The sequence below is a fragment of the Rhipicephalus sanguineus genome, chromosome 1, assembly GCF_013339695.2.
Source record: "Rhipicephalus sanguineus isolate Rsan-2018 chromosome 1, BIME_Rsan_1.4, whole genome shotgun sequence".
NCBI lineage: Eukaryota > Metazoa > Arthropoda > Arachnida > Ixodida > Ixodidae > Rhipicephalus > Rhipicephalus sanguineus.
In genome coordinates, this window is record NC_051176.1 from 156,358,316 (window position 1) to 156,381,536 (window position 23,221).

At 44.8% G+C, this 23,221-nt stretch overlaps 1 protein-coding gene across 1 annotated transcript in view; it reads right to left on the reverse strand.

Moving 5' to 3' along the window:
- Nucleotides 1-23,221, reverse strand: part of LOC119400797 (putative aminopeptidase-2) — a 119,488-nt gene that overhangs the window by 80,780 nt on the left and 15,487 nt on the right. Inside the window, exons 2-8 of the mRNA XM_037667744.2 lie at nucleotides 15,505-15,642; nucleotides 13,721-13,841; nucleotides 12,466-12,620; nucleotides 11,119-11,232; nucleotides 8,954-9,088; nucleotides 6,675-6,740; nucleotides 5,317-5,394 (exon numbers count right to left, since the gene is read on the reverse strand). Of these exons, the coding sequence (XP_037523672.2) occupies nucleotides 5,317-5,394; nucleotides 6,675-6,740; nucleotides 8,954-9,088; nucleotides 11,119-11,232; nucleotides 12,466-12,620; nucleotides 13,721-13,841; nucleotides 15,505-15,642 (807 nt within the window). The remainder of the gene's footprint in view (nucleotides 1-5,316; nucleotides 5,395-6,674; nucleotides 6,741-8,953; nucleotides 9,089-11,118; nucleotides 11,233-12,465; nucleotides 12,621-13,720; nucleotides 13,842-15,504; nucleotides 15,643-23,221) is intronic.

Here is a 23,221-nt window from a genome sequence, read left to right on the forward strand (position 1 = left end):
ACTGGCTATGTCTCGGTCTTAGAGAGATTCCTTTTACTCGTCTGAACAAGTGTGACCTCGGAGTATCTTTCTTTCTTGCAGTTTTGCCTTTATCTTTAATTCGACCTTTAGCATAAGAATAGAAGAGAACATGAATCAATGGTTAATGATTGGATTATAAAGTTAAAGTGTGCGGAATGAGGCACGGGCTTCACTGCAGAAGATAATACGTTCGTGCAGAGCTTCGCCTCACGATACTGTAAAGAAGTGCAAATGTGTACACAATCGTCTGACAAGGAAATTGTATACAAGCCGCTTATGGCACGTCCCTGCACAGATGAAATATGAAGCTGCCGGAATGTCTTCCTACTTTGGTAGCGCTGCAGGAACTAGACAGGAAGAGAAATGCTGGTATCAGTGTCCGTTTGACTTGTCAGAGTCATGTATACTTGCGGCATCGTTCCCACTAATGTGTTTCAGCGGGATTTCCTTGCCGTGTATGTCGATTGAAACGGATGGCCTCGCTGTGCAACTTCGGTGGCGCGTGCTGGTCACGGCTCGCGCATGGACCACGTTCGTACCGGATAAGCATGAGATTTGCAAGCGTCGGACAAAAGCCGCATTCACGCGAAAAGGCTGCGGAACGAACAAAACGAAGGCAAGGACGTCGAAGACGGCGCCATCAGCTTCGCCGTGAAGCGAATCTCAAACAGGGAACGACGAACGTTGACTATATAAACTCGTGTCCGGCGGAAGAAACGTTGGGCAAGTGTACCTATATGCAACTAAAGACATTGCGGCTGGTATGACTGTAAACGCTGTCTGGAGGTTTGCCCTTGCTACAACAACATGTGCGCTTTCGTTGGCTGGCGCTTGAGAAGAAAGATACAAAAGAACAGTGCTTTTTGTGACGATTGCCCTTCTTAGAACTCTCTTAGACGGGAGAAATGAACTATCGTCTATACCAGGGGTCTCAAACTCATCTCAGCTAGTGGGCCGCAGTCGCGAAATTTTAATCCCCCATGGGCCGGGATAGGGAAGAAGGTTGAAGCGAGAGGAGGGGGGAGTTGACGTTGCCATTTTAAAAGAATGACCTTTCTCATACCTCATACATGTGTCATTTATGCAGGAGATTTCACGTCAGATTTCCAGAAAACTATCAATAATGATCGCCAGAATGATAAATGTGGACGCCTATTCTGAAAGCGTTTTTATTCCACGGTTATGTTTTAACACATGGTGACCGGATGGGGTGCCTAACGAAAAAAAATGCTTGAAACAAGTCACGTCTGTGTAGCTCATGCACATACATATAAAAAAAAAAACATATAGGACGAAGATAGTCATGTGCGGGCCAGGCCGCTAGCGAAAGGTTCGCGGGCCACGTGTTTGAGACCCCTGGTCTATACTCTGTCGCCACAGGAGTGCCGTCTCAAGGTTCTTTGTGAAGCACGAGATTAATGGGGCAGCAATGAGAAACAAGATCGGTTTAGATTGGGACATAAAGAAATTTATCCTTTGAAAATGCCATTTTCATTCATTCCTGTAAGTTAGATCGTTAGCAAAAAAAAAGTAAAATAAAGACAATAAAACGAGGACAAACTACCCTTCCTTAAGGCTCCCGACCTTGCCATGGGACACCGGCGCATTAGTACGGCTTTACGGACTGCAAAGCATCTTCTCGCATTTGGGTATAGTCTTATATGGCGTTGAATAAGTTGTATATATATGGCGTTGAATAAGAATATATATATATATATATATATATATATATATATATATATATATATATATATATATATATATATAATACCCCAAACGCGACGCCTACTTGAAAGTTTAGCAAGAGCTGCGTGTTTGTTTCAATGATGACTTCTCTGCTCGAGTTCGCGTCCGTTTTCACAGAAACCAAGCTGCTAGCATGTTGACCTGGTGGTTGATTATGGTATAAGTGTGGCGCGGTGTCGGTTACGCTCCTTTGACGCGCATCTCTCCGCAGACAGGCAGAGTTACTGACCGAGACTGCAGGTCGATCATCGCACCTTTTTCGCCGAGAAAGTCCATGCTGAGGATTACTTCTCGAAAGTAGTGTTTCAGGGTTACGAAGCTAGCCGGGTACATGAGACCGCGGATAGTCACTCGCATTGTGCACCTTGCTGTGCTGTCGGCGTTATGAGATGGCCTCCCTCTGTACGAATTTGCGGGCCCCTTTCCGACGTCGAATTCTGGAAACAAGTGGACAGCGGTTGCAACAAATTTCCTGGCATGGTTTGTCGAAATGAAGGCGTTGCAGTCAGTGTGAGCCGTCGAAGTGGCCAAGCTTTTCGCGGAGAACATCGTCCTCCGACATGGCGCACTTGAAGTCCTCATTACCGACCGGGAAACGACGTTTACGGCACAGCTGACCGAGAAAATTATGCGTTTCACTCACACCAGCCATAGCTGCAGGTGACACAGCTTACCACCCCCGGACTAATGGCCTTCTCGGAGCGTTTGAATAAGACGCTCTCCGATACGCTCTCCATGTATATCGACGTCAAGCAAAAGACCTGGGACGAGATTCTGACACACGTCACGTTCACGTACAATACGGCACAGCAAGAGACTACGCGGGTGACTACATTCGAGCTAGTTTATGGCTGACAAGTCACTACCATGCTACGTCATGTTGCCCCCCCCTCCCCCCCCCCTCCCGACACGACGTTGGCACGGTCGTTGCCAACTTTCTTCAGCGCGCCAATGAGGTTCGCCAGCATCATCGCCGCCTGACATTACAATGTGAAACATCACGACCACGACACCAAGGGGATGGTATGGACACCCATTCGCCGTCGCGGTCTGAGTGAGAAGCTGCGTTGTCGCTACTTTGATCCCCACAAAGTCACCCTATGGCTCGGGCCAGACGTCTAAGAGGTTGTTACCGACGGTTTGATACAACTTGAAGGACGTCGCGCGCGACCGGAAGCCGTCCACGTCGTGCGCCTCATGAAGTTCTTCGCGCGTTTCATCTTCATCGCGAGGGGGGTGGGCATTGCCACGCTACGCCTAACAGGCTACTTTCACCGCCGGCTTATTAAATGCGAAGCATTTCTTAGCGAACTTCTGCGACTTTGAGCGTATCTATCTATCTATCTATCTATCTATCTATCTAGCTATCTATCTATCTATCTATCTATCTACTCTATCTATCTATCTCATCTATCTATCTATCTATCTATCTACTATATCTATCTATCTATCTATCTATCTATCTATCTATCTACTATCTATTCATCTATTCTATCTATCTATCTATCTATCTATCTATCTATCTTCTATCTATCTACTTCTTCTATCTATCTATCTATCTATCTATCTATCTATCTATCTATCTACTATCTATCTATCCTATCTATCTATCTATCTATCTATCTATCTCTCTATTATCTATCTATCTATCTATCTATCTATCTATCTATCTATCTACTACCTATCTATCTATCTATCTATTCTTCTACTATCTATCTATCTATCTATCTAACTATCTATCTATCTACCTTCTATCTATCTTATCTACTATCGATCTATCTATCTGATGCCGCCTACGAACTTTGTGCGCTCCGGGTCCGCTTGGCTAATCGAATGTACACCAAGGGAACTTGGGACTGGCGGTAACATGACTGTAATGGCGAACATCAATACAAGTCAGAACATGAAAATCATGACACGAATGTCATGTACAGCATGATTTACATGGCCACGCGTCAATGGTGCTCGGCGGCGGCGTTTCGCTAGCTTGATATACACCGAATTGGTATCCTTGCCAATATGGCTGTGGTGACGAACATAAGAGTAACACAGTTAACATGAAGAGGTCATGACACCACATGTCATGTAACAGCAATGACCTTACGCGTGCCACGCTCATGGTTCGCTGCGGCCGTTTCGCTAGCTTGATCTACGCCGAAGTTAGTACTGCGCGACGTTACTGTGTGGTGAACATAAATAATAGGAGTTAACATGAAAACCATGACACGCATTTTCCTCAATAACATACAAGGCGATGTATGCAGCTCTTTGCTGGCTGCTTCGCATTACATCGATTCCCACAATGCGTGGGATCTGCCGGCTTTTTTGTTATCGCATTCTTTTTTTGTGGCACGGCGTCTCGTTCGCCGCTTATCTTGTTACAGCTTCTTGTTACAGCGTCTTGTTCTCAGATAGGCGGGCACACCAAAACAAGTTGCGCACATGCGCCGGAGATTTCAAAACCGATGACGAGCACGCAAGCTGGCGAGGAGGGTGCGAGTCACTGTTGTATCGTTGCTTATCCCAGAAGATACAAATAAGACAAAATGAACCTATATACCGAATATCGCTCTGCAGAAAGGCGATATTCGTATGTGCTACTAAAAAAGTCACTCAAGGGCTCGTAAAACTGTTCGTAAAAGCATGTCGGGTAAATTGTGATGTTGGATTCATTGTTATCGAAGACCGTCGGACAATGGCAAATGCCTCTTGCAAACGAAAACACTTGTGAATTCCGTCCCATTTCATTTGCCAGTGCGGCAGAAGGCACACACATTATTATAGTTATTTTGGCCCACATTCGTAAAAACGTTCTTACGATCTTACGCGAAAAACTATTCGTAAGACTGGATGCTCGCCAGTCTTGCGAAGAGTTATCGCGTAAGAAGATTTTTGTGAATATGGGCACATAGTCCCTTATTAGAAAACAATTTGTATGTTAACGTATTTTTTAAAGAAATTAACTCAGTAAGTCGTGACATCGAACAAATTATTCGCCGTAGCTGCCGGCCAACAGAGATGTGTTTTCGCGAAAAACAACTTTTGTGGGGAAATGCCAAGGGGACCAAATAACAAAGATTGCCGTATGTATAAGTGCTGTTTGTTCTTCGCTGGCCGTCTTTGCGAATATTATGTCCAGTACCACGAGCAGCTAAATTTAATATTCTTTGTGCGAACAATTATAGCATCGGTGCATTTTGTGAATAAGGGCCCCGAATTTTTACGAGGGCACGTCTCACAAACGCACATACGCACACGCGTAAGCAAAAATGCGTAGACAAAGGTTTCTTACAAAAATATAATTTCTTCGTTTCTTAGACGTCATTGTAGCGCTATTTGGCGTCTAAAGTTTGGAATTACTAATTAGCTGTCAATTGCAGGTTGCCTGACTAAGTTGCGAAGTTCTGGTTCTTCCCGGAGCCAGTGATTCGTGCACTTTAACTCACGACTTCCATAAGCGTAATTAAAACGAATGAACCAGAAAAAGAAACAACAATCTGATCACGCTAAAGTATTGTTGTAAACATTGATGCAGGGTCGTTTACTCACATTACCAGCCGCTTCAGAAAGTTCTGCCCACAGATCTTCAGTTTTGGCGTTTCCGAACTGGTGGTTCTCCAAGAAGGACTGAAAAAGATTTGTAAGCGGTCTTCATTAACATTCGTCTTCGAAGAAGTAGGATTCTTGATTCGCAACACATCTCCGGATAGTGCTTTCGCCGAAACCGATATCGACGCATCGCCTAAATTCGCACGCATTTGATTAAGAGCCTAAAGTAGCCACAGAAATTCAAGCTTGTCAAGTAAGCAGAGCCTTCCAAGTTTTACGATAAATTTTAGTTGCTGTAAACTAGAGCTCGCAACTAACCCGATCCAAGGTGCTTAGTGATTGTGCATAGTTTTCCGCTGCTGAACACCCTGATGGGGATAACATGGAAAAATGATCGCATGCCTTGGTTTAGGTGTACGGAGATTTTCAGGTAATCAAAATAATTACAGCATCCATCATAATTCACTAAGGGTTTCAGGACGTTAAAAACTCCCATTTCGTTTAGCTACTGGACGCTTGACACTGTATGTCTGCTGCAGGAGTATACGCCAATGGGGTATGCATGCTGGAATTTTTCACTGTGCTCACATTTGCTACAGACAGAAATTCATATCGTACGTCTTACGCAATGGGTATGGACAGAACAGCTGTGTCGTAATGATTCGTGCTAAAAGAAGGTAAGGCGTGAAAACACGGATACAAAAGAATAGAAGCACGAGTGCCGACGATCAACTGCGTATCAAATGTATCGTAATGGTTACATGGTAGCTTCATTCATCTAACGCTGAACGCAGTTTCCATTGACTGTCCGTAATGCTAAGTGCTTTAGTCTGCCCTGTGTAATTAAGCGCTGACCTTTCACGAAACCACATAGCTTTTCTCCGAAAAAGAAGTCGAAATTATATAGTTCACTGACAAGTGTAATTAATTACACTTATATATTTTGTTTGCATTATTCTTCTTGTATAGGCTTGATTATCTGCTGGGTTCATATGACTGTGTCCAACATACTCCAGGTTTTATTAAAAGCGAATTTCTGAAAATCAATTCGATGGACCATTTTTTTTCTTCTCGGCCTTAATAGAAAACCAGAACCCCAGCTATTCGTCGGCACAGCGCTGTTTAATAATGCGATCTCCTTCACTTATACGTTAAAATGAATTGTTTTATCGACTACAAACTCTGCTGAATACTGTGTCTGCGTAGACTGTAAAACCACGCACTCGAACCAAGTGTCGCATAAGAGTTTAAGCTGGCATGTCGCTCCCATAATCCAGTACATTAGAGATGACGCTGGACATTCGAGTCATTGTTAAATGAGCGTTCACGAGGGATGGAAAAAGCACAACTGAGCTTACCGATACTCCCCTTTGAAAGACCGAAGGTCCAAGGAAGTTCTCGAGCATTCTGAGCACGGATGCACCCTGAAACAGATTTGAGTGAAAAAGAAATACAACCAAAGTCCAAGACACCAATGATGCGAAATTATGTCGGTTTTTATGTCGAATAATGCGTCGAAAAAGATGTATTTCGCGCGACGTGAACAGTGCGCTTCCATAGCCACCAACTCTATGAGCATTTTTCGGTCCTTCTATAGACAGCGTACTTAGACACTGTCGCGAAGTTCAAACATCGGACCGTGGTGTGCAGACGCGATCATGATTACGCTAACTGAGGAGAAATTGCACGCAGTCACTGAGCGCTGCCGTCGGGACGTTTTGAAACCGAACAAGTTGTGAATTCTGCGCGGTTGTTGCGACCGTACACTTCTGTAAAAACGAGTTTAGTCAGAAGCGAGCCATCATTTACAACAATATTTAACGCTAATTTAACTGCATTCCACTTTCCTAGGAAACCAGCAGTGCCGGGTTTTGTAGCATTTCCGTATGCGTTATTGAACTGATAGGAGCTGTTCCAAACAGGGCACAAAATAAATGCAGGAGCCCTTCCTCTACCGGGAAAATGGAGGCAAGCGAAGCTTGGCGTGTGCGTCTGACCTGCCTTTTTCTTTCTTTCTTTCTTTCTTTCTTTCTTTCTTTCTTTCTTTCTTTCTTTCTTTCTTTCTTTCTTTCTTTCTTTCTTTCTTTCTTTTTTCTTTCTTTCTTTCTTTCTTTCTTTCTTTCTTTCTCATTGCGCTATGCGTCCTTCCTCCATGCCGGGAATTGGACGGCATGGAGGTTAATGAGCCGTCCCGACAGTTCAATAAAGTATTTCTCAATTTAGTGGACCATGTGGTGAGCAGTGGGATTTGCCCAATTTCTCTGACACGTTTTTTGCCCGCACACGCATGCACGCATGTATGTATGTATGTATGTATGTATGTATGTATGTATGTATGTATGTATGTATGTATGTATGTATGTATGTATGTATGTATGTATGTATGTATGTATGTATGTATGTATGTATGTATGTATGTATGTATGTATGTATGTATGTATGTATGTATGTATGTATGTATGTATGTATGTATGTATACTTTGATTCCTCTGATTTATAATCGACCACAATTAAGTGGATGCACACTTGAGTGTTTGGCATCGAAATTAACAACAACGATCGGTCATCATTGCGCTGTCGAAGAACAACGATGAATTCCCAAAGCCTTTTAATAGTATAATTCATGATATCGGACGTATTATTACCCTACGCTAATAATACGTCCGACGTTATTATTGAATAGCGACACGCTCATACTAACAAGTGAGGCATTCGTGAATACGTGCCAGGTTAGCAGGCTAGGGAATAAGGGTGTTTCTAAAAGCTCTGTTGGTTTTACAAACACCCTTAGAAACACCATTTCTGCCGGGCACATGTAACTTCATTTTCGCGCTAGCAACGTGTGCACGAAAGTGAATAATTTGAAAGTTAATATATAGTTAACCAAGAATTTTTGAAAATTAACTACCCAGGCATTGCGATTCATCGTGAAAATATGTTTTCAACTAAATCCACCAGAAACGGCCAAACTTCGCTATGTGTATCGCGAAAAACAAGAAAACAAACGAGAGACAAACGCCTAAACACACGAAGAAGAAAGAAAGAAAAGAAAAGCAAGACCACCCAGTATATAATTACAACCGCCCGTTTTATGCCAAGAGAGATCGACCACATAAGTACGAGCTAGCGCAAGGACGTCAACAATTAAATTATTACAGCTATTCGCCATCTTAGTTCTTTGCGAATGACCAAACGAACAGCACTTAAAAACGCGCTGGAAGCAACGCGCACCGTCTTCAAGTCTTGAAGGCAAACGGGAGCGACCAGATTGCGTGGTAAACAAATGTGTCCTTGAGGGAACGCGACACCGCATGGGAAACCCCCGGGGCTGGGCAGCGTCGTGTGATTATACCCGGTCATTATAGGAGACGGCGAATGACAGCGAAAAAAAGAAGACAAGAAGAGTAGAGGCGCAAGAAAGCCGCCGTTGCGCCGTGTTGCACCGTTAGCTTGGGCACCGGTCGGCTTTCTTACCGGAGTACTGCTATGTGTGATAGTGGATAGCTGGTTTGGCGCGGTTCTTGGAAGGAAAGCAGCCGGGCCGGACGGAGAAGAAGGAAAGCGGCCCCTCTTTGCTTTTCCCCCGTGGCTCGCGTGCTTCGGGGGAGGCCTTTATCGATACAAAAACGACGTTTACCTTGTTGTAGGAAATGGTGTCGAAGATCTCTGTGATCTCGTCCGGGTGGCTGACGCTCTGAACCACCGGGTGCGAAGTGGTGGTCGAGTCCAAGTCCATTACGGGCTGCAAGTCCTCCGTCAAAAACTGGTTCATCTGAGCAGGCGTAGGGGGTGCAGAGGAAAAAGGATAACGACAAAATTTGTAAGCAACCACTTGTCCCACGTCGACGCCGCGGGCATAAAGCTTTCGCGGCACCTAGCCGGGTGGCCCCGCACGCTACGGGACGGCGGAGTTTCCAATTTCTCTTGGGGTGTTCATATGGGGTGACGCAGTGCGATTCGACGGTGTCAGAGACGGCTCAAAACCGGCTCGTGATTATGATCTCTTATCGGTCTTGTTCATCTCGTTTCATGCCCTCTCTCATTATCTTGGCATATTATTAATCACAGGGCACAACCGAGGTTGCGCGGTACGGCCGAGAACGCGGTCACAGAAAAGCCTCTGTCCGCGCCATTCACTTCGAGTGATAAACGTCCATCGCCCGAGAGAGAAACGCTAACCTTCATCACAAAAATATGCGCCACCTGTGTTTTGAGAGATTAACGCTGTGGCGAGAAAAAAATGTCCTCGAGGAAAATGAAGATTTGCTTTTACTATAGAGTGTACAGTATTCGCCGCTTCTAAGGTGAAAGCATATAAGTAAAACAAGTGTAAAAAAGAGAAAAAATGCTAATAAGTTTTTTAATCTCTTTAGGACGACCTCTATCACCATGATGCAAATTCCTGCCTCTTACAAGTGATGCCTGCCTTTTTCTTTCTTTCGTGCCTTCCTCCCATATGCAGGTATAGAAGCAAGTGCAGTTACACAAGTGTTATAATGGTGAGCAATTATCGTTCCTTTGGTACGCTCGCGGCATGCACGCACCAAACTCATTTTTGCATTCAAGAGGTACTACGAGACACAAAGAGATGCTATTTAAAGCCTTCCATAACCACCGCGCCGAGCAAGGCCGTTAATTGTACAAAAGGCTGCACTTCCACCTTAGCACCTAAAGAGAGGAACCCAGGTAATAGGGACCACTTAGCGATTATTATAACCAAGGAGTAGCACCTGGAGCGATGCTGCTCACTGTTATATAAAAACGTGAAGGCTGCTTCTGACGCTGCTATTTCTGAGCAGTTATATGGAGGACGCACGTTAGCTTATACTGAATAATCCGCTCGCGCGCCGTCTGTCCCGACGCCGAGAAAGCAGACCCGCGATCCACCTAAATTCGCTCACAAAAAGCACGGAATAAATCGAGCGCGTCTCTCATGCAAACTTCAGAGCACGAAGAAGGGTCTCATGCCGCTCGCATGTCACACGCGGTATTCTGCCACGCTTCTAAGTAGTGGGCGGCACCTGTTGCTTCTTTCCCTTCGGACAAGATATGGAGAGACCCTGCCACCAGTGCTGAGTAGCGATTGACCCGCCATCTTGCGCAGCTGACGGTGGACGCTTAAAACCACGTGGTTGGCCGCTCAACGAAGAAAGTCACTGAGCTTTTTTCGCATTTTGTTTGCTCGCGTAATTATACAACTCTTTACTAAATTTCGCAAGGACCAAAGTCAAGAGAATGGTTTGCTGAGCTAGTTGGTAAATCCATCTTCTCGTGCCGAACAGCGCAAGACAATCTAAACACGAAGAAGAAGACCGCTGATGTCTTCCTTTTTATATGTAACACAATTTTATGGTAATTAAATCTGTGCTTTCTTTTGTCAAAACAGAACAAGAAAAATACGAAAAGGGCCTCGCATGGTCAGTTGTAAAGTGACATGTCGCCGTGTTCAAACTTTTTAACTTTATGCTTTGCGTTCCGATACGAAATTTCGTCAGGATTTCTTCAACTACAATACGTGTGAGCAGCAACAGACAGTAATCTCAGTAAAGAATTTGCCCTTACGTAACTAGGCGTTCTCCAATGCATTCTACGTCGCCCACACAGCCGTTGCGTAAGTTCTTTCGTAAAAACCTTCATTGATGGGCATTAGGGGATGCCGCAACGAGACAGTGAAATCGCCGCGTAAATATATGGCAGTGCGTCGTCTGGGCCAAACATGGCGCAATTTGAGCTCTAAACGCTAAAGCCTTAATCACTGCGCCGTTTAAGTGGCGACGTCGAGATATCGACGCGAGTACCCACCATGTCCCATTCTGGTTCGACGTGGTCGATGCCCTTGTACTCGATGTAACTTGCGAAGCCTTCGTTCAGCCACAAGTCGTCCCACCACTTCATGGTCACGAGGTTTCCAAACCACTGTTAAGGATAAAAAGCAAAGGTGAAACAAGGCTGCATGAGAGGCAGTTATTATAGCGCATGCCAATACCTCGTTATACGATCGCCATGTCCATTACGAAATAAAGTTGGGGGTCCTTTAATCGTGCTAAACAGCACAGGAATTGACCGTGGCTGAATAATTGCGCTCATTTTGTTGACGAAATGCCGCTTAGGAGATGCAGCTCACGGTCGAATAGTTTTTGAGTGGTTACGCTGGTAGCACGAGACGGCGCATTGTCTGGGAGTCTATGCCAAGGACGGCTTGCTTTCGTTCTGCTTTAGTCCTGTTGCGATTATCTCATCCTTGCCCTCGCGGAGGAAGCATGGGGAGATTCACTGGATCACATCGTGACATTCAGATATGAAATAGTAAGGACACAGAACATATAATCATGTCTATATGATAACAGCGCACAAGATCGCTGTTATTCCAATTCCAATTGGATTATTCCAATTGGAATAATCAATTTTGTAGGTCAGTCTGCAAGCACCTGGTAGAGATAAAGCGTTGTTCTTCCTGAAGAGCTCATACTTAGGGCCTGCTCTACATGTGGTGCCAATCTGGTAGACACAACAAAGCGAGGTCACGTGTGAACGAAGAAATTACAGAAGCGGTCGCGCTGTTCGCGCATTTCGCCGAGGCAGCTTCTTCTTTCACATTTTCAGAGATAGGGCATTTATTTTAGTCATGTGTCGAAGATTTGAAATTTGGCTATTAGGCATTATGCTATCCCATCTAAATACCTTTTTAAGCAATAAATTAAGTAAAAGTAATGGAAATATTATGAAATAATAATTATTTATAAAGTTAATTTGGTCACTAATTACTTTTCACTGAAAAGTGTGAGCAAAGATTTTTTTCATCCTTTTAAACTACCCTGATCATGCGCATCACGAAATGTAAAAACCAGTGGCTTACCTTGAAAATATTTAATTTGGGACTTTAAGGGTTAACAGAGACCGACAGGGTAAACAGTACGAAGCGCTGAGTTGCAGTCAGCGCTTCTTGGTGTCTACTCTGCCGATCCGTGTAAAGTTTTTGTGTGCCGTGATCACATAGACAGGCTTAACCAACTAGCCCACCAGATCGCTCTGAGCAAGATATAACCATGTTCTGCGTATAGCTGAGCGACGTTCAACGAGAGCGCTGATATTTATGTACAGTGAGCATACGCGGAGCCCGTGCTGAGACAGTGTCACGAAGAGGCGTACCTGATGCGCGAGCTCGTGAGCTATGACAGCTGCCACTCGCTGTTTATTCCGTGGGCTGGACTTCTTCGAGTCGTAAAGGAGGTTCACTTCTCGGAAGGTGATGAGGCCCCAGTGCTCCATCGCCCCCGACACGAAGTCCGGAATAGCGATCATGTCTGCAGGAGGCGCGCAAGGCTGCAGTTAACGTGTCTAATACTGCATTTTCTGTCAGGGTAGGATGCACTCGACTTAATTGGGAGTAATATCAAAATGAAACAGTAAAACAAATGCGTTTTCATTCCTGCGCATGCAATTATTAGGTAGTGCATATGTATGGGCAAAAAATACTGCATGTCACTTGTTATATAAGTACACGTAATGCGGGGATATTTTACAAGTCAAACATCACAATAAGCAGTGCTCGAGAAAATATTCGCAGGATTAATTATTGAGCATATATATATTATATTATAGTGCCACGACGCCCAAAGAATTGGCGTCGTGGCACTATATATATATATATATATATATATATATATATATATATATATATATATATATATATATATATATATATATATATATATATATATATACGAAACACGGGTCATCGAGTGACGCAACCCAAGAGCAGCAACGCCACACTGAAAACAAACACTAGGTATATAATATTCTACGTGTTTACAGCCATAAAGCACGAAATGACGCCGCTTCGAGGTTCGAGGAAATAAATGTTTTTCATGGCTCCTTTCCTGTTAAAACCGGGCGTAGATGTCTAGGAACGCTGAATCGCTATAGCTGACACGTTGTATAGAGCGACATGACGATTTAGCGCATTAAGAGTTGAGCACTAAGATCATATATAGCATGTTGACAGACCCGCCAAGCTGGACTCTCGGCGAAACTTCTCCACGCGGACGCTATTCACGAAGGAACCCGATCAAGGAAGTTCATCGTGTTTACACTTGAGACATGCAATGCACAGTCCCGAAACGAAAAACAAATTGCGCCCTCGAGAAGAAATGCTCTATATCTGCGCCGGTCGCTATATTCTCTGTTACGGATTCCGCCAACAACGTGCAATTAACCGCACCGTGAGATGGCAAAGGTCAGCCACACTCTTCAACAGGCGCATTGGAATCAGCAGAAGGAGCACGAAAAAGAAAATATTAAAACACGCGTAGAGCGTGTAATGACTGCTGCCACACAATTCGTTATGGAAAAGCGGTCGTGAGCCAAATTACCGTTGTGGAATCAACTAGACAACGCAGTTTACCTTGTTTAGGCAGAGGGTACTTCAGGCCGAAGTATTTCTCGTAGAAACTCAGTATCCTCGAACCGATGTCGAGAGCGTAGTACGTTTTGTTGAGCTGGTTGGGAGCAGCGTATACGGAGAACTGCAAGGGGAAAAAAAAAAACAAACAAGGTGCATGCACACCGATTAGAAATGTCAATTGCCATGAAATTTGTCGTGCGCTTCTAGATATTTGTCTTTACGCAAATTAACGCATGATACAACTTCGCAAAGGAAGAGGCGCCGTCGAAGTCAAGCTCCAAGCATGCATGTATATAGAATCACGGATTGCTAAAATTCTATACTATGAGCAGTATAGTATAGAGGAAGATACATACCCACCAATGACACGGGCCCGCCACTGATTGCAAACATACCATTTACTCAAAATATGTCCAGCATTTGGACAGGCTGGAATTTGGCATGACGAACAATTTTATCGCAAACGCGTTTTTGCGTGTACGGAAGACGAATCCACAAAGCTCGTTCATAAGCGAACTTTATCATTGGCAGGCCGTTCTCGCTCATAGTATGTCCAGCATTGAGATTGCTAGCAAGTTTCTCTTACGAACAATGATATGGTTTTTCTAATGAATACGAGCTAAGGCTTAGAATTCACGGAGTATTGTGCCTTTGGGCGGCCGCCTCCGCATGTATAGCTTCACGATTCCCTGGAACTTGCTTTTCCGAACGATTCTATAGCATAAAAGGTTTTTGTGGACAAGGGTAATGGTTGGGTGCGGTCAGGAGCACAAGGAAAACCCAAGGAGTTACGTCGTATACAAGTTTCTTATATCGATATTTACTTTCTTTCTACTTTACTTTAAGGGCGGGGGGGGGGGGGGGGGGGAGGAGCGCTGTGAGCTATTAACACAAGAAATGCGCCTTTTGAGTTGCAGAGATGTCCTGCAGACCGTAACGCGATGGTGAATGCACTTTAAAGCGAGAAAAACATTTGCCACAGCAGTAGACGATGCCAAAGCCTCGTTCACTTTCTAAGCTTTCTTCCATGCACTGCCGTACAGCTCTTTTTTCTGCCACGCGATAAAGAATAGAGCACGCATGTACATCGGCAGACGTCCTTTCGGCACCATCTTACACTGAATACAAATATGTCGTCAGCGCCCAGAGGGCGCTGAAAAAAAAGCCTGCGCATGTACCCCTGACTAGCAGTCTGTCCAAATGCTTTCTCGATGCTGACGCTGCGATGTAAAGCGCACATCGTGCTGCTCTGCAAGGACGAAGCAGTTGCGGGCACTGTTTGCGTCATGCGCTCGGCGTAAACGCTATCGTTGCATTTTATTCTGCACTTTCTCTGTCAGCGAAAAATAGAGTATTTCATAGAAGCACTCCTCGGTGAAGAATTATGGCCACAAACGGGTTTCGCTTGTGACGTGATAAATGACGCTATAACATCTCTGCAACTTAGGTGAAGCGAACTAGACAGGGAAAACATAATTGTTAATCGTTCACATATTAACAGCTCGTTGACCACCGACCGTTCTCCCCTCGCCAGAATAAATAATGACCCTTGCAATCACACAGCGAGCTAGCATTAGCCCTAGAACAAAACATAACAATAACACACATTTATTTTCAGTACTAAAAAATTCGACGTCTTTCATATGATGAGCCGTTCTATTGTTAGCACACTGAGGCTGCGCATAAGCGTGCTATCCATAACAAGTAGACGGCGCATGCGAGCGTTACACAAGCATTCGCGAAATTCGGGGCGGTATATATATATACTACAATTCACCACTTACCGGTATCTGGTCCATGGACGCCGTAGTCTGCACCCGATCGAAATCGCACACGATGAAGCATACCAAGTAAGTCACCATTGGTACGGACTCCTCGAACTTTGTCACCATTTTTCCGTCTTCACGAGTAATAGGGTAACCCTGTAGAACAAAAGAAAGAAACAGACAAAAGCATAAGCGCTTTCGAATGAAACTAGATCAAGTAACCTATTAAAACAGGTTGGCATCTGCAGGACGTAGTCTCAAGAGGATTTTGGCGAACAAGATAACGTTATTCTCCTCAGCAAACACACCTCAGCAAGCGCGGGAAAACAGGGTATCGTATTACAAATCACCACGCTGAGCTATGATGACCCAGTCTGTACACCATGCACAAGAGTCGCTTCGTCGCTAAACACTGAATGAATGTGACGTTTCGAATATAGGAGCTGCTGGAATACAGGCCTCATCTGGGGAACAAAGGGCAACCAAAGAACGTTCTCCGACGTCAACGATTAAGCCAGCCTCCGCAGCAGGCGCTAACGTGAGGCACAGCAAAGATACAAATTCGGGGTCTGTATTAATTAATTAATGATGTTGGATATAAAATATAATTAATCGTTACCAAAGCAACGGTAATTTACCATCTACTAGCTTTCTTTCACTGGAACCCTAGATGGTAGAGTCGATGCAAGTGAATGTTGCCCGTAGTGACGCTCGAGCCTTTGGTTCCTATTTAATATCTGCGTACCTTCTACGATAAAATATGAAAGCCTGCGCGAAAAAAAAATCCAGAAATGATTAAAAATTCTGAAATGATAATCCAGAATGACAAACACTGGTGTTCTAGAACCTATATAATGACACCGAAGGCGAATATATTGCGAATGACAAGCAACAATAAACCTAGAAATCAATATCTTCGACTTCAACGCGTTCGTTCGGTTCCGGTGGTAGGCGAGTACAACACTGCTGTTTCACTCAGTAACGTAACTAATCGCTGCTCTCCTCTGCCTGTTCGACTAATTTCTATGCCCATGCGTAATACGCGACATGCCTCGGTATAATTGAAATTTTAACTTATCTAAATATTATAACGTTTATGGCGAAATATCGTTAGAGTTTAGAGGAGATAAAAGAAGGGAACGCGATAGCCCACAAGATGCACACAACTTCAAGCTAATGTGCAAGTCGTTTCCGTATATGCAAGGTCAATGAACTCATAATCTACATTGGAGATATGCTTTCACTATATATGATTTGCATGTTAAGTTTATATATATTTCTCATTTGGCTCAACCCATAAACTTGCCGGACTCGAAATAAAGTTCCATCCCCTCCCCTCTCTCTCTCTCTCTCATTAGACCTGCGCAGTTCTTGTATATTGTACGCACCAACAGTTAACTGCCACATTAAGCTATATATAATATGAAAGGGGACCGAGATACTATTTCTCTTAATCTCAATAATAATGCAGCAAACAAGGAATAGGAACCAAATAAAAATTACAGCAAATTGCTTAATTCTACTTGATTGAAATACAGCAAATAAAAGTGCAAGAATAATTAACTAGCCGTACGCGGCATGCGAACCCGCGTCTTCGCATTTGGCGTGCGATGCTGTTACGACGGAGCTATACCGCGGCGCCATTCTCCCGTCTTCTTTTTCTGGCATTCGTGTGTGCCATTCTGGGAGCGTTAGAAAACACCAACGCTCAACGACCATGGCGGTGGACGTGGAACACCTTCTCAACCGAAGGCGTCACGCATTACGCAAATTTCTTGCGCGAAAACGACTGACCAATAAACCCTCGTATATGCTCATTGTGAAGTGCAGCGTGCACACAACGAACGAGAAGAGAAGGCAAAAGGAACAATATACAAGCGCTCTATACTTCCTGAAGGCATCGAAGCTGCTAGAGACGAGACCCTCTGCGTGTAATGAACGAGAAAAAGAGGAACCTAGGGGCTATATTTCAGGTAATCGAAACTGCAACGAAGCCAGCAGGTCATTTTCTTTATTTCAATTCGGTAAAATTAAATAATTTTTCTTACGCCTTCTTTGTTACTTATTGTTGGTCAGCTTCATTACTAATGAACTATAGTATATCGAACGCTCCTTCACGACGGCGGTCATTCCCCTTGTCTAGAGAAATGACAGCCATCGTGCCGTTAACGATGCACTTAGCCTTTGCATTTACGTCATCGACAGACGCGGACGCTACGCAGGTCCCCTCCTTCCGCGGAAAGCACGCGCGACCTGTCGGGTGATCGGCGTTGATTCGTATTCCGTAGGCCACTGTATACGCAATAGCCGCGTGTCAACCACCGCTGCAGTGACTAATCTCCTTATTAAAACGTCGTCATCGTCGCAAAAAGGAGCGGCCCAGCATTTAGCGGGCTCTCTCCGCAGCTGAATGTAGCGAGTTGTGGTGGCCTTGCGATCTGTCGTCAATACGGCGCCTTTCGAGGGCTCCTTCCTCCGGTGACTGGCACCACAGTTGTCTGGGCGGGATTCCCGCGGCCCACTCGCGTCCGCGGCCGTATACTCCCCGCGTCGCGTATAAAGAAGGACCGCGTGAAATCGTTCGCTCCGGGCTTCCGCTTTCTGTCGGGTAAGTCCGTGGCAGCTGGCTTCGTATAGCGGCTTCTTGGCAGCAGCAGCAGCAGCGCTTATGACAGCACATAGGCTGGCAGAATACATTCTCAAGGACGTGCAACTATCGCGTGATGGTTGTGCTTCCACAGAGGACCGCAAGCGCCGCAGCCACAACGCTTGCATCGACTAAAGCCTTTGGGCTGAGCAGGTCCCCGTTTATAGCAACCACATAAACGGAAACGCGGAAACAAAAGAAGAAAAAACAAAAGAGAAATAATGCAGGACGCGAGTCCCTTATAATTACGGAGGGGGGAGAGTAGTGCGGGCAATCGTTCTTTGACCGGGGCCGAATTCGCGAAGTTCTTGTTTCTTAGGCGTTCTTTCTCAGTGACCGTTCCTTGGCTGATATCAAGTCCATCATCACGATTGGCTAGAAATTTCTCTCACAAAGAATTCTAACGTAAGATCTTTTAGGAGGTACAGAGCCCAGGGGCTGAATACACGAAGCTTTCGTTCGTTCATGCTCTTTGACACTGGTCGGCCGGTCACTTTCACTAACGTTATATGTTCAGCACCAGGATTCGTCGAAATATAATATGACGAACGATTATACCGTACTCAAGGTGTTAAGCACGGCAAGGAATCGAATGTAACTAATAATAATTCCTGGGGTTTTACGTGCCAAAACTACAATATCATTATGAGGCACGCCGTAGTGGAGGGCTCCAGAAACTTCGTCCACCTGGGGTTCTAAACGTGCACCTAAATCTAAGCACACGGGCCTCTATAGTATTTTGCCTCTATCGAAATGTGGCAGCCGCGGCCCGGATGGAATCCGCGACTTTAGGGCACCCGATGTAGTGATTATGCATGGTTCTCGAATGCTGACCCTAAAGTCGCGGTTGTACATTCGATTCCCGTTGGCCGCGGTGGTATATATACACCATCGCGGCGGCTAACAGGAATTGAATGTACGTTCGGCCACCCGAATTAAACAACCGTTACAAATTAAGGCGATGCTGGAAGCCAAATAATGTATTCTCGACGCAGTTCACTCCTTGGCGCTTGAATTTGCGCTGATAACACAGTACTGAGTAGATGAGCAGATGAGAGCACAGTAATGAGCAACACACACTTCCGTGCGCGCAAGGAACTAGAGGTTTTACCGTTTCCGTCGTTTAGGAAGATGCTGGCACCAGAGGCGGCGCCAATTATACACAAAATCGTTCAAGTGATACAAGCGACAAGGAGCAAAAACACTGCGAGATCAGTGCCCTGTGTCGCATTACAAAAATAGCACTCGCGAATGCAGAAACAATCCTTACACCACGCCCAAAACACGACACACGCGTATGCTGAAACAACCCGCGTGCTGCACCGTCTCTGCATGCGCATCAGTGTGAAATAAGACGTCACGTACGTATCCCATAAAATATATCTCTGTGCAGTGATGTCATGGTAAACACGCATACGTAGTACATACAAATACTGACAGGATATTTAGCTCGCGTTAGATTTCTACATTTTTCCTTTTCCTGCCCTGAAATAATAGAAAAATTCTTGTACAACTGTACAGCACAAAAAAAAAAAAAATCCGGCAGATCCCACACATTGTGGGAATCAATTTCATCCGAAACATTCAGGCAGTAGCAGCCTATATGCCAGATTTTACGCTTTGGGGCAAGCGTTACGAGGTGGTTCGACGTCTTCGTGTAAATCGAGCGGTTGTGCGCTTATCGTGTGCTTACCAGGCATGCCGAGTATACACTGGCGTGTAAAAGGTAGCTCATGGTCCGACGTAACGTCAGCCCTCACGTTAGTTCAGAGACGTCAGTTTCATCGCCGCGAAATGCACGCTACGATGATGTGCATAACATACGTAGCGGTCCTATAGGCGTATTCGCGTACGCTTGATGGCTCGATGAATCATAGATATGTAATGTTTGTTACATCGATGTAAAAGCGGATAGCCGACATTACCACCCCAGTTGGCGTTGTCCTTACATGACGGTGCTTTTCCGAAACAGTTTCCGAAAAAAAAAAAAAAATAGACCAATTGACTGCCAAGCAGAATGCCTGGGTTCGATTCCGGCTCGAGCCGCGGTCTTTACTATTTGCTTCTATCGTGATACTTAACCCATCGGCAACGCCCCGCCACGGTGGTCTAGTGGTTATGGCACTCGACTGCTGACCCGAAGGTCGCGGGATCGAATCCCGGCCGCGACGGCTGCATTTTCGGTGGAGGCGAAAATGTTTGAGGCCCGTGTGCTTAGATTTAGGTGCACGTTAAAGAACCCCAGGTGGTCAAAATTTCCGGAGCCCTCCACTACGGCGTCTCTCATAATCATATCGTGGTTTTGGGACGTTAAACCCCAGATATTATTATTATTATAACCCATCGGCAACACCACCTACCCTAGCACCGCATTTTCTGTGAAACAGGCTCCTTCACACTATCGGGTTAAGATTTCCGAAATCCGGGTTGATATAAACTGGGAATCGCCTGTGGCGCAACCCGCACACCATGGGTCGCGGTATGTGGGTGTGTGCCACACGTGACAGGTGGAAAGGATTTCATGACTAGGGTAGCTGTTTGGGCTTGTTGGTTTGGCATGGCACAGGTTGAAAGCGCAAAGGACGAAGACAGAGAAGAGGTTTGACACACACGAGCGCTGACTTACAACAGTATTTTATTCGGAACCAGGCAACCACATATATAGCACAGAAGCCGTGACACATCACGTGTGCGCTGTCGGCACAAAATTCATCTCCCGACGCAAGAAACATAACTCTTTCCTAGAAAGAGCAATAGACGGTTGTGATACACATGCGTCACCTAATCTATCAATTAACTCCGCCTCAATAATCTCGCGGGTTAGCCGATTTCTATTTCTACTCACAACTGAACACTCGTCGTAAGACGGGTCACACGTGGTCATAACAGTGCAAGATCTACAGTGGGCACCTAAAAACCCCCCTCTCATCTCGGATACGTTGTAACGATGCTCCCGGAGCCTATCATTAAGGCATCGTCCACTTTGGCCAACATAATAGCTGCCGCAAGTCAAAGGCAGTTGATAAACTGTGCCTTTTGCGCAGTCAACGAAAGAATTTTTGTGCTTCTTATCACACTCACTATTCTTTGGGGCACACACGCTAGTCAATCTGCACAAAGATCGCAGTTTATCTAGCGCAGAAAAAACAACTCTAACGCTTGCACGTTCACCGATACGTTTTAGACGGTGTGAAAAACCGTGAATGTACGGAATAACTGCTACTTTACTTTTTGAAGGCGGATAAATGGTTCTTTTCGGTGCCATACGGTTCAGAAGGCCTTCAGCAACGCTAACGAGTACATGCGAGGGATACCCCGCATCCCTGAGGCGAAGAACCTGCTCATAGAAACTGTCACTCATGAGCTCGGGGGAAGACCTACGCAAAGCATTGGACACACATAACTTCGCAATACCCCTTTTTACCATAACTTCGCAATACCCCTTTACCATGACGTACGTGACAGGGAGGTCACGTTATTCATAACATGACCTGCGAATTGTATGCGTCATACATTCGCGACCTCCTATGCCAACTTTGATATATACCAAGCTAAGGAGACGACCACGCGAGCGTACAGACATAGATAGATAGATAGATAGATAGATAGATAGATAGATAGATAGATAGATAGATAGATAGATAGATAGATAGATAGATAGATAGATAGATAGATAGATAGATAGATAGATAGATAGATAGATAGATAGATAGATAGATAGATAGATAGATAGATAGATAGATAGATAGATAGATAGATAGATAGATAGATAGATAGATAGATAGATAGATAGATAGATAGATAGATAGAAACGGTCAAATGCCTTTGGTTCGCTAAGAAATGTTTCGCATTTAATAGCGTAGCGCTCCGACGCCCTCGATTGCAGTAATCAGTGTGTGAATACAGGTGGATGAAGCATTCTATATTATAGTCGCACTGTGTGTATAATTAAAGAAGAGAGAAGCACGTTCAGAAATATGTTTTACTGAGATGAAAAGTACAATAATCAGATTTAGTAACGTCCAGGAATTCCGGAGTTTTCAAGGAACTGTAGTAACGTGCGTGAAGGCATATAATGCAACTTTTCTGGTGGATATGCTTCACGGCATCTTTTCATCACCTATTCGTGATGACACTTACTTTCTGTCTAACAGCATGTAGCCTTGCCAACAGCCTGTTAAGGTAAACATCATTCATTTTTCTTTCTTTCGGTATAAAAGAAGGTGCTCTACCTTTTTTGGTAATGAAAGTTTTCTAGCCCAATATTTATGAGCAAGCAGAAGGTTTTTGTGCCGCGCCATAACATCACGGAAACGTACTGCGTTCAAACCCTCCCCGCCACGGTGGTCTAGTGGTTATGGCGCTCGACTGCTGACCCGAAGGTCGCGGGATCGAATCCCGGTCGCAGCGGCTGCATTTTCGATGGGGACGAAAATGTTTGAGGCCCGTGTACTTAGATTTAGGTGCACGTTAAAGAACCCCGGGTGGTCGAAATTTCCGGAGCCCGCCACTACGGCGTCTCTCATAATCATATCGTGGTTTTGGGACGTTAAACCCCAGATATCATTATTATGCGTTCAAACCCTGAATATTATCTCGAAGTTGATGATTAGCACGTTGAATCAGAAAACGAAAATAGACGTGGCAGAGCTTAATGCCTGCAACGATAACTGGCGAGATTCAGCCATGAGGAAAACGCTGACAGAAGCTAAGACATATGCCGAGGCTTCTGGCCATAATCGCTGAAGAGTTTACTCGGTGTGTTTGACATCTCATAAAACAAGGGAGCAAACATACGCTGCGTTTATTCAGATAATGTCACAGGGGACGCCTAGTAATGATGACGTGACACCTGACTTCTGCGAAGAGACGAAGAATGTTGACAAGATATTTGACTTTCCGTTTGGTGCAGCACGTGACAATCGCCTGCAAGGAACAACCCCACAAAGCGTGTGCTGCCGCATACTTTAGTACTATACGTGGGATTTCTGGGATTTAGTTATTTATTTTGCAGTCCACTTCGGCTATAGCAAGAGCGAAGAAAATACGAACACGTGAATGCACATGCAGCAGGAATGATTCAACGCC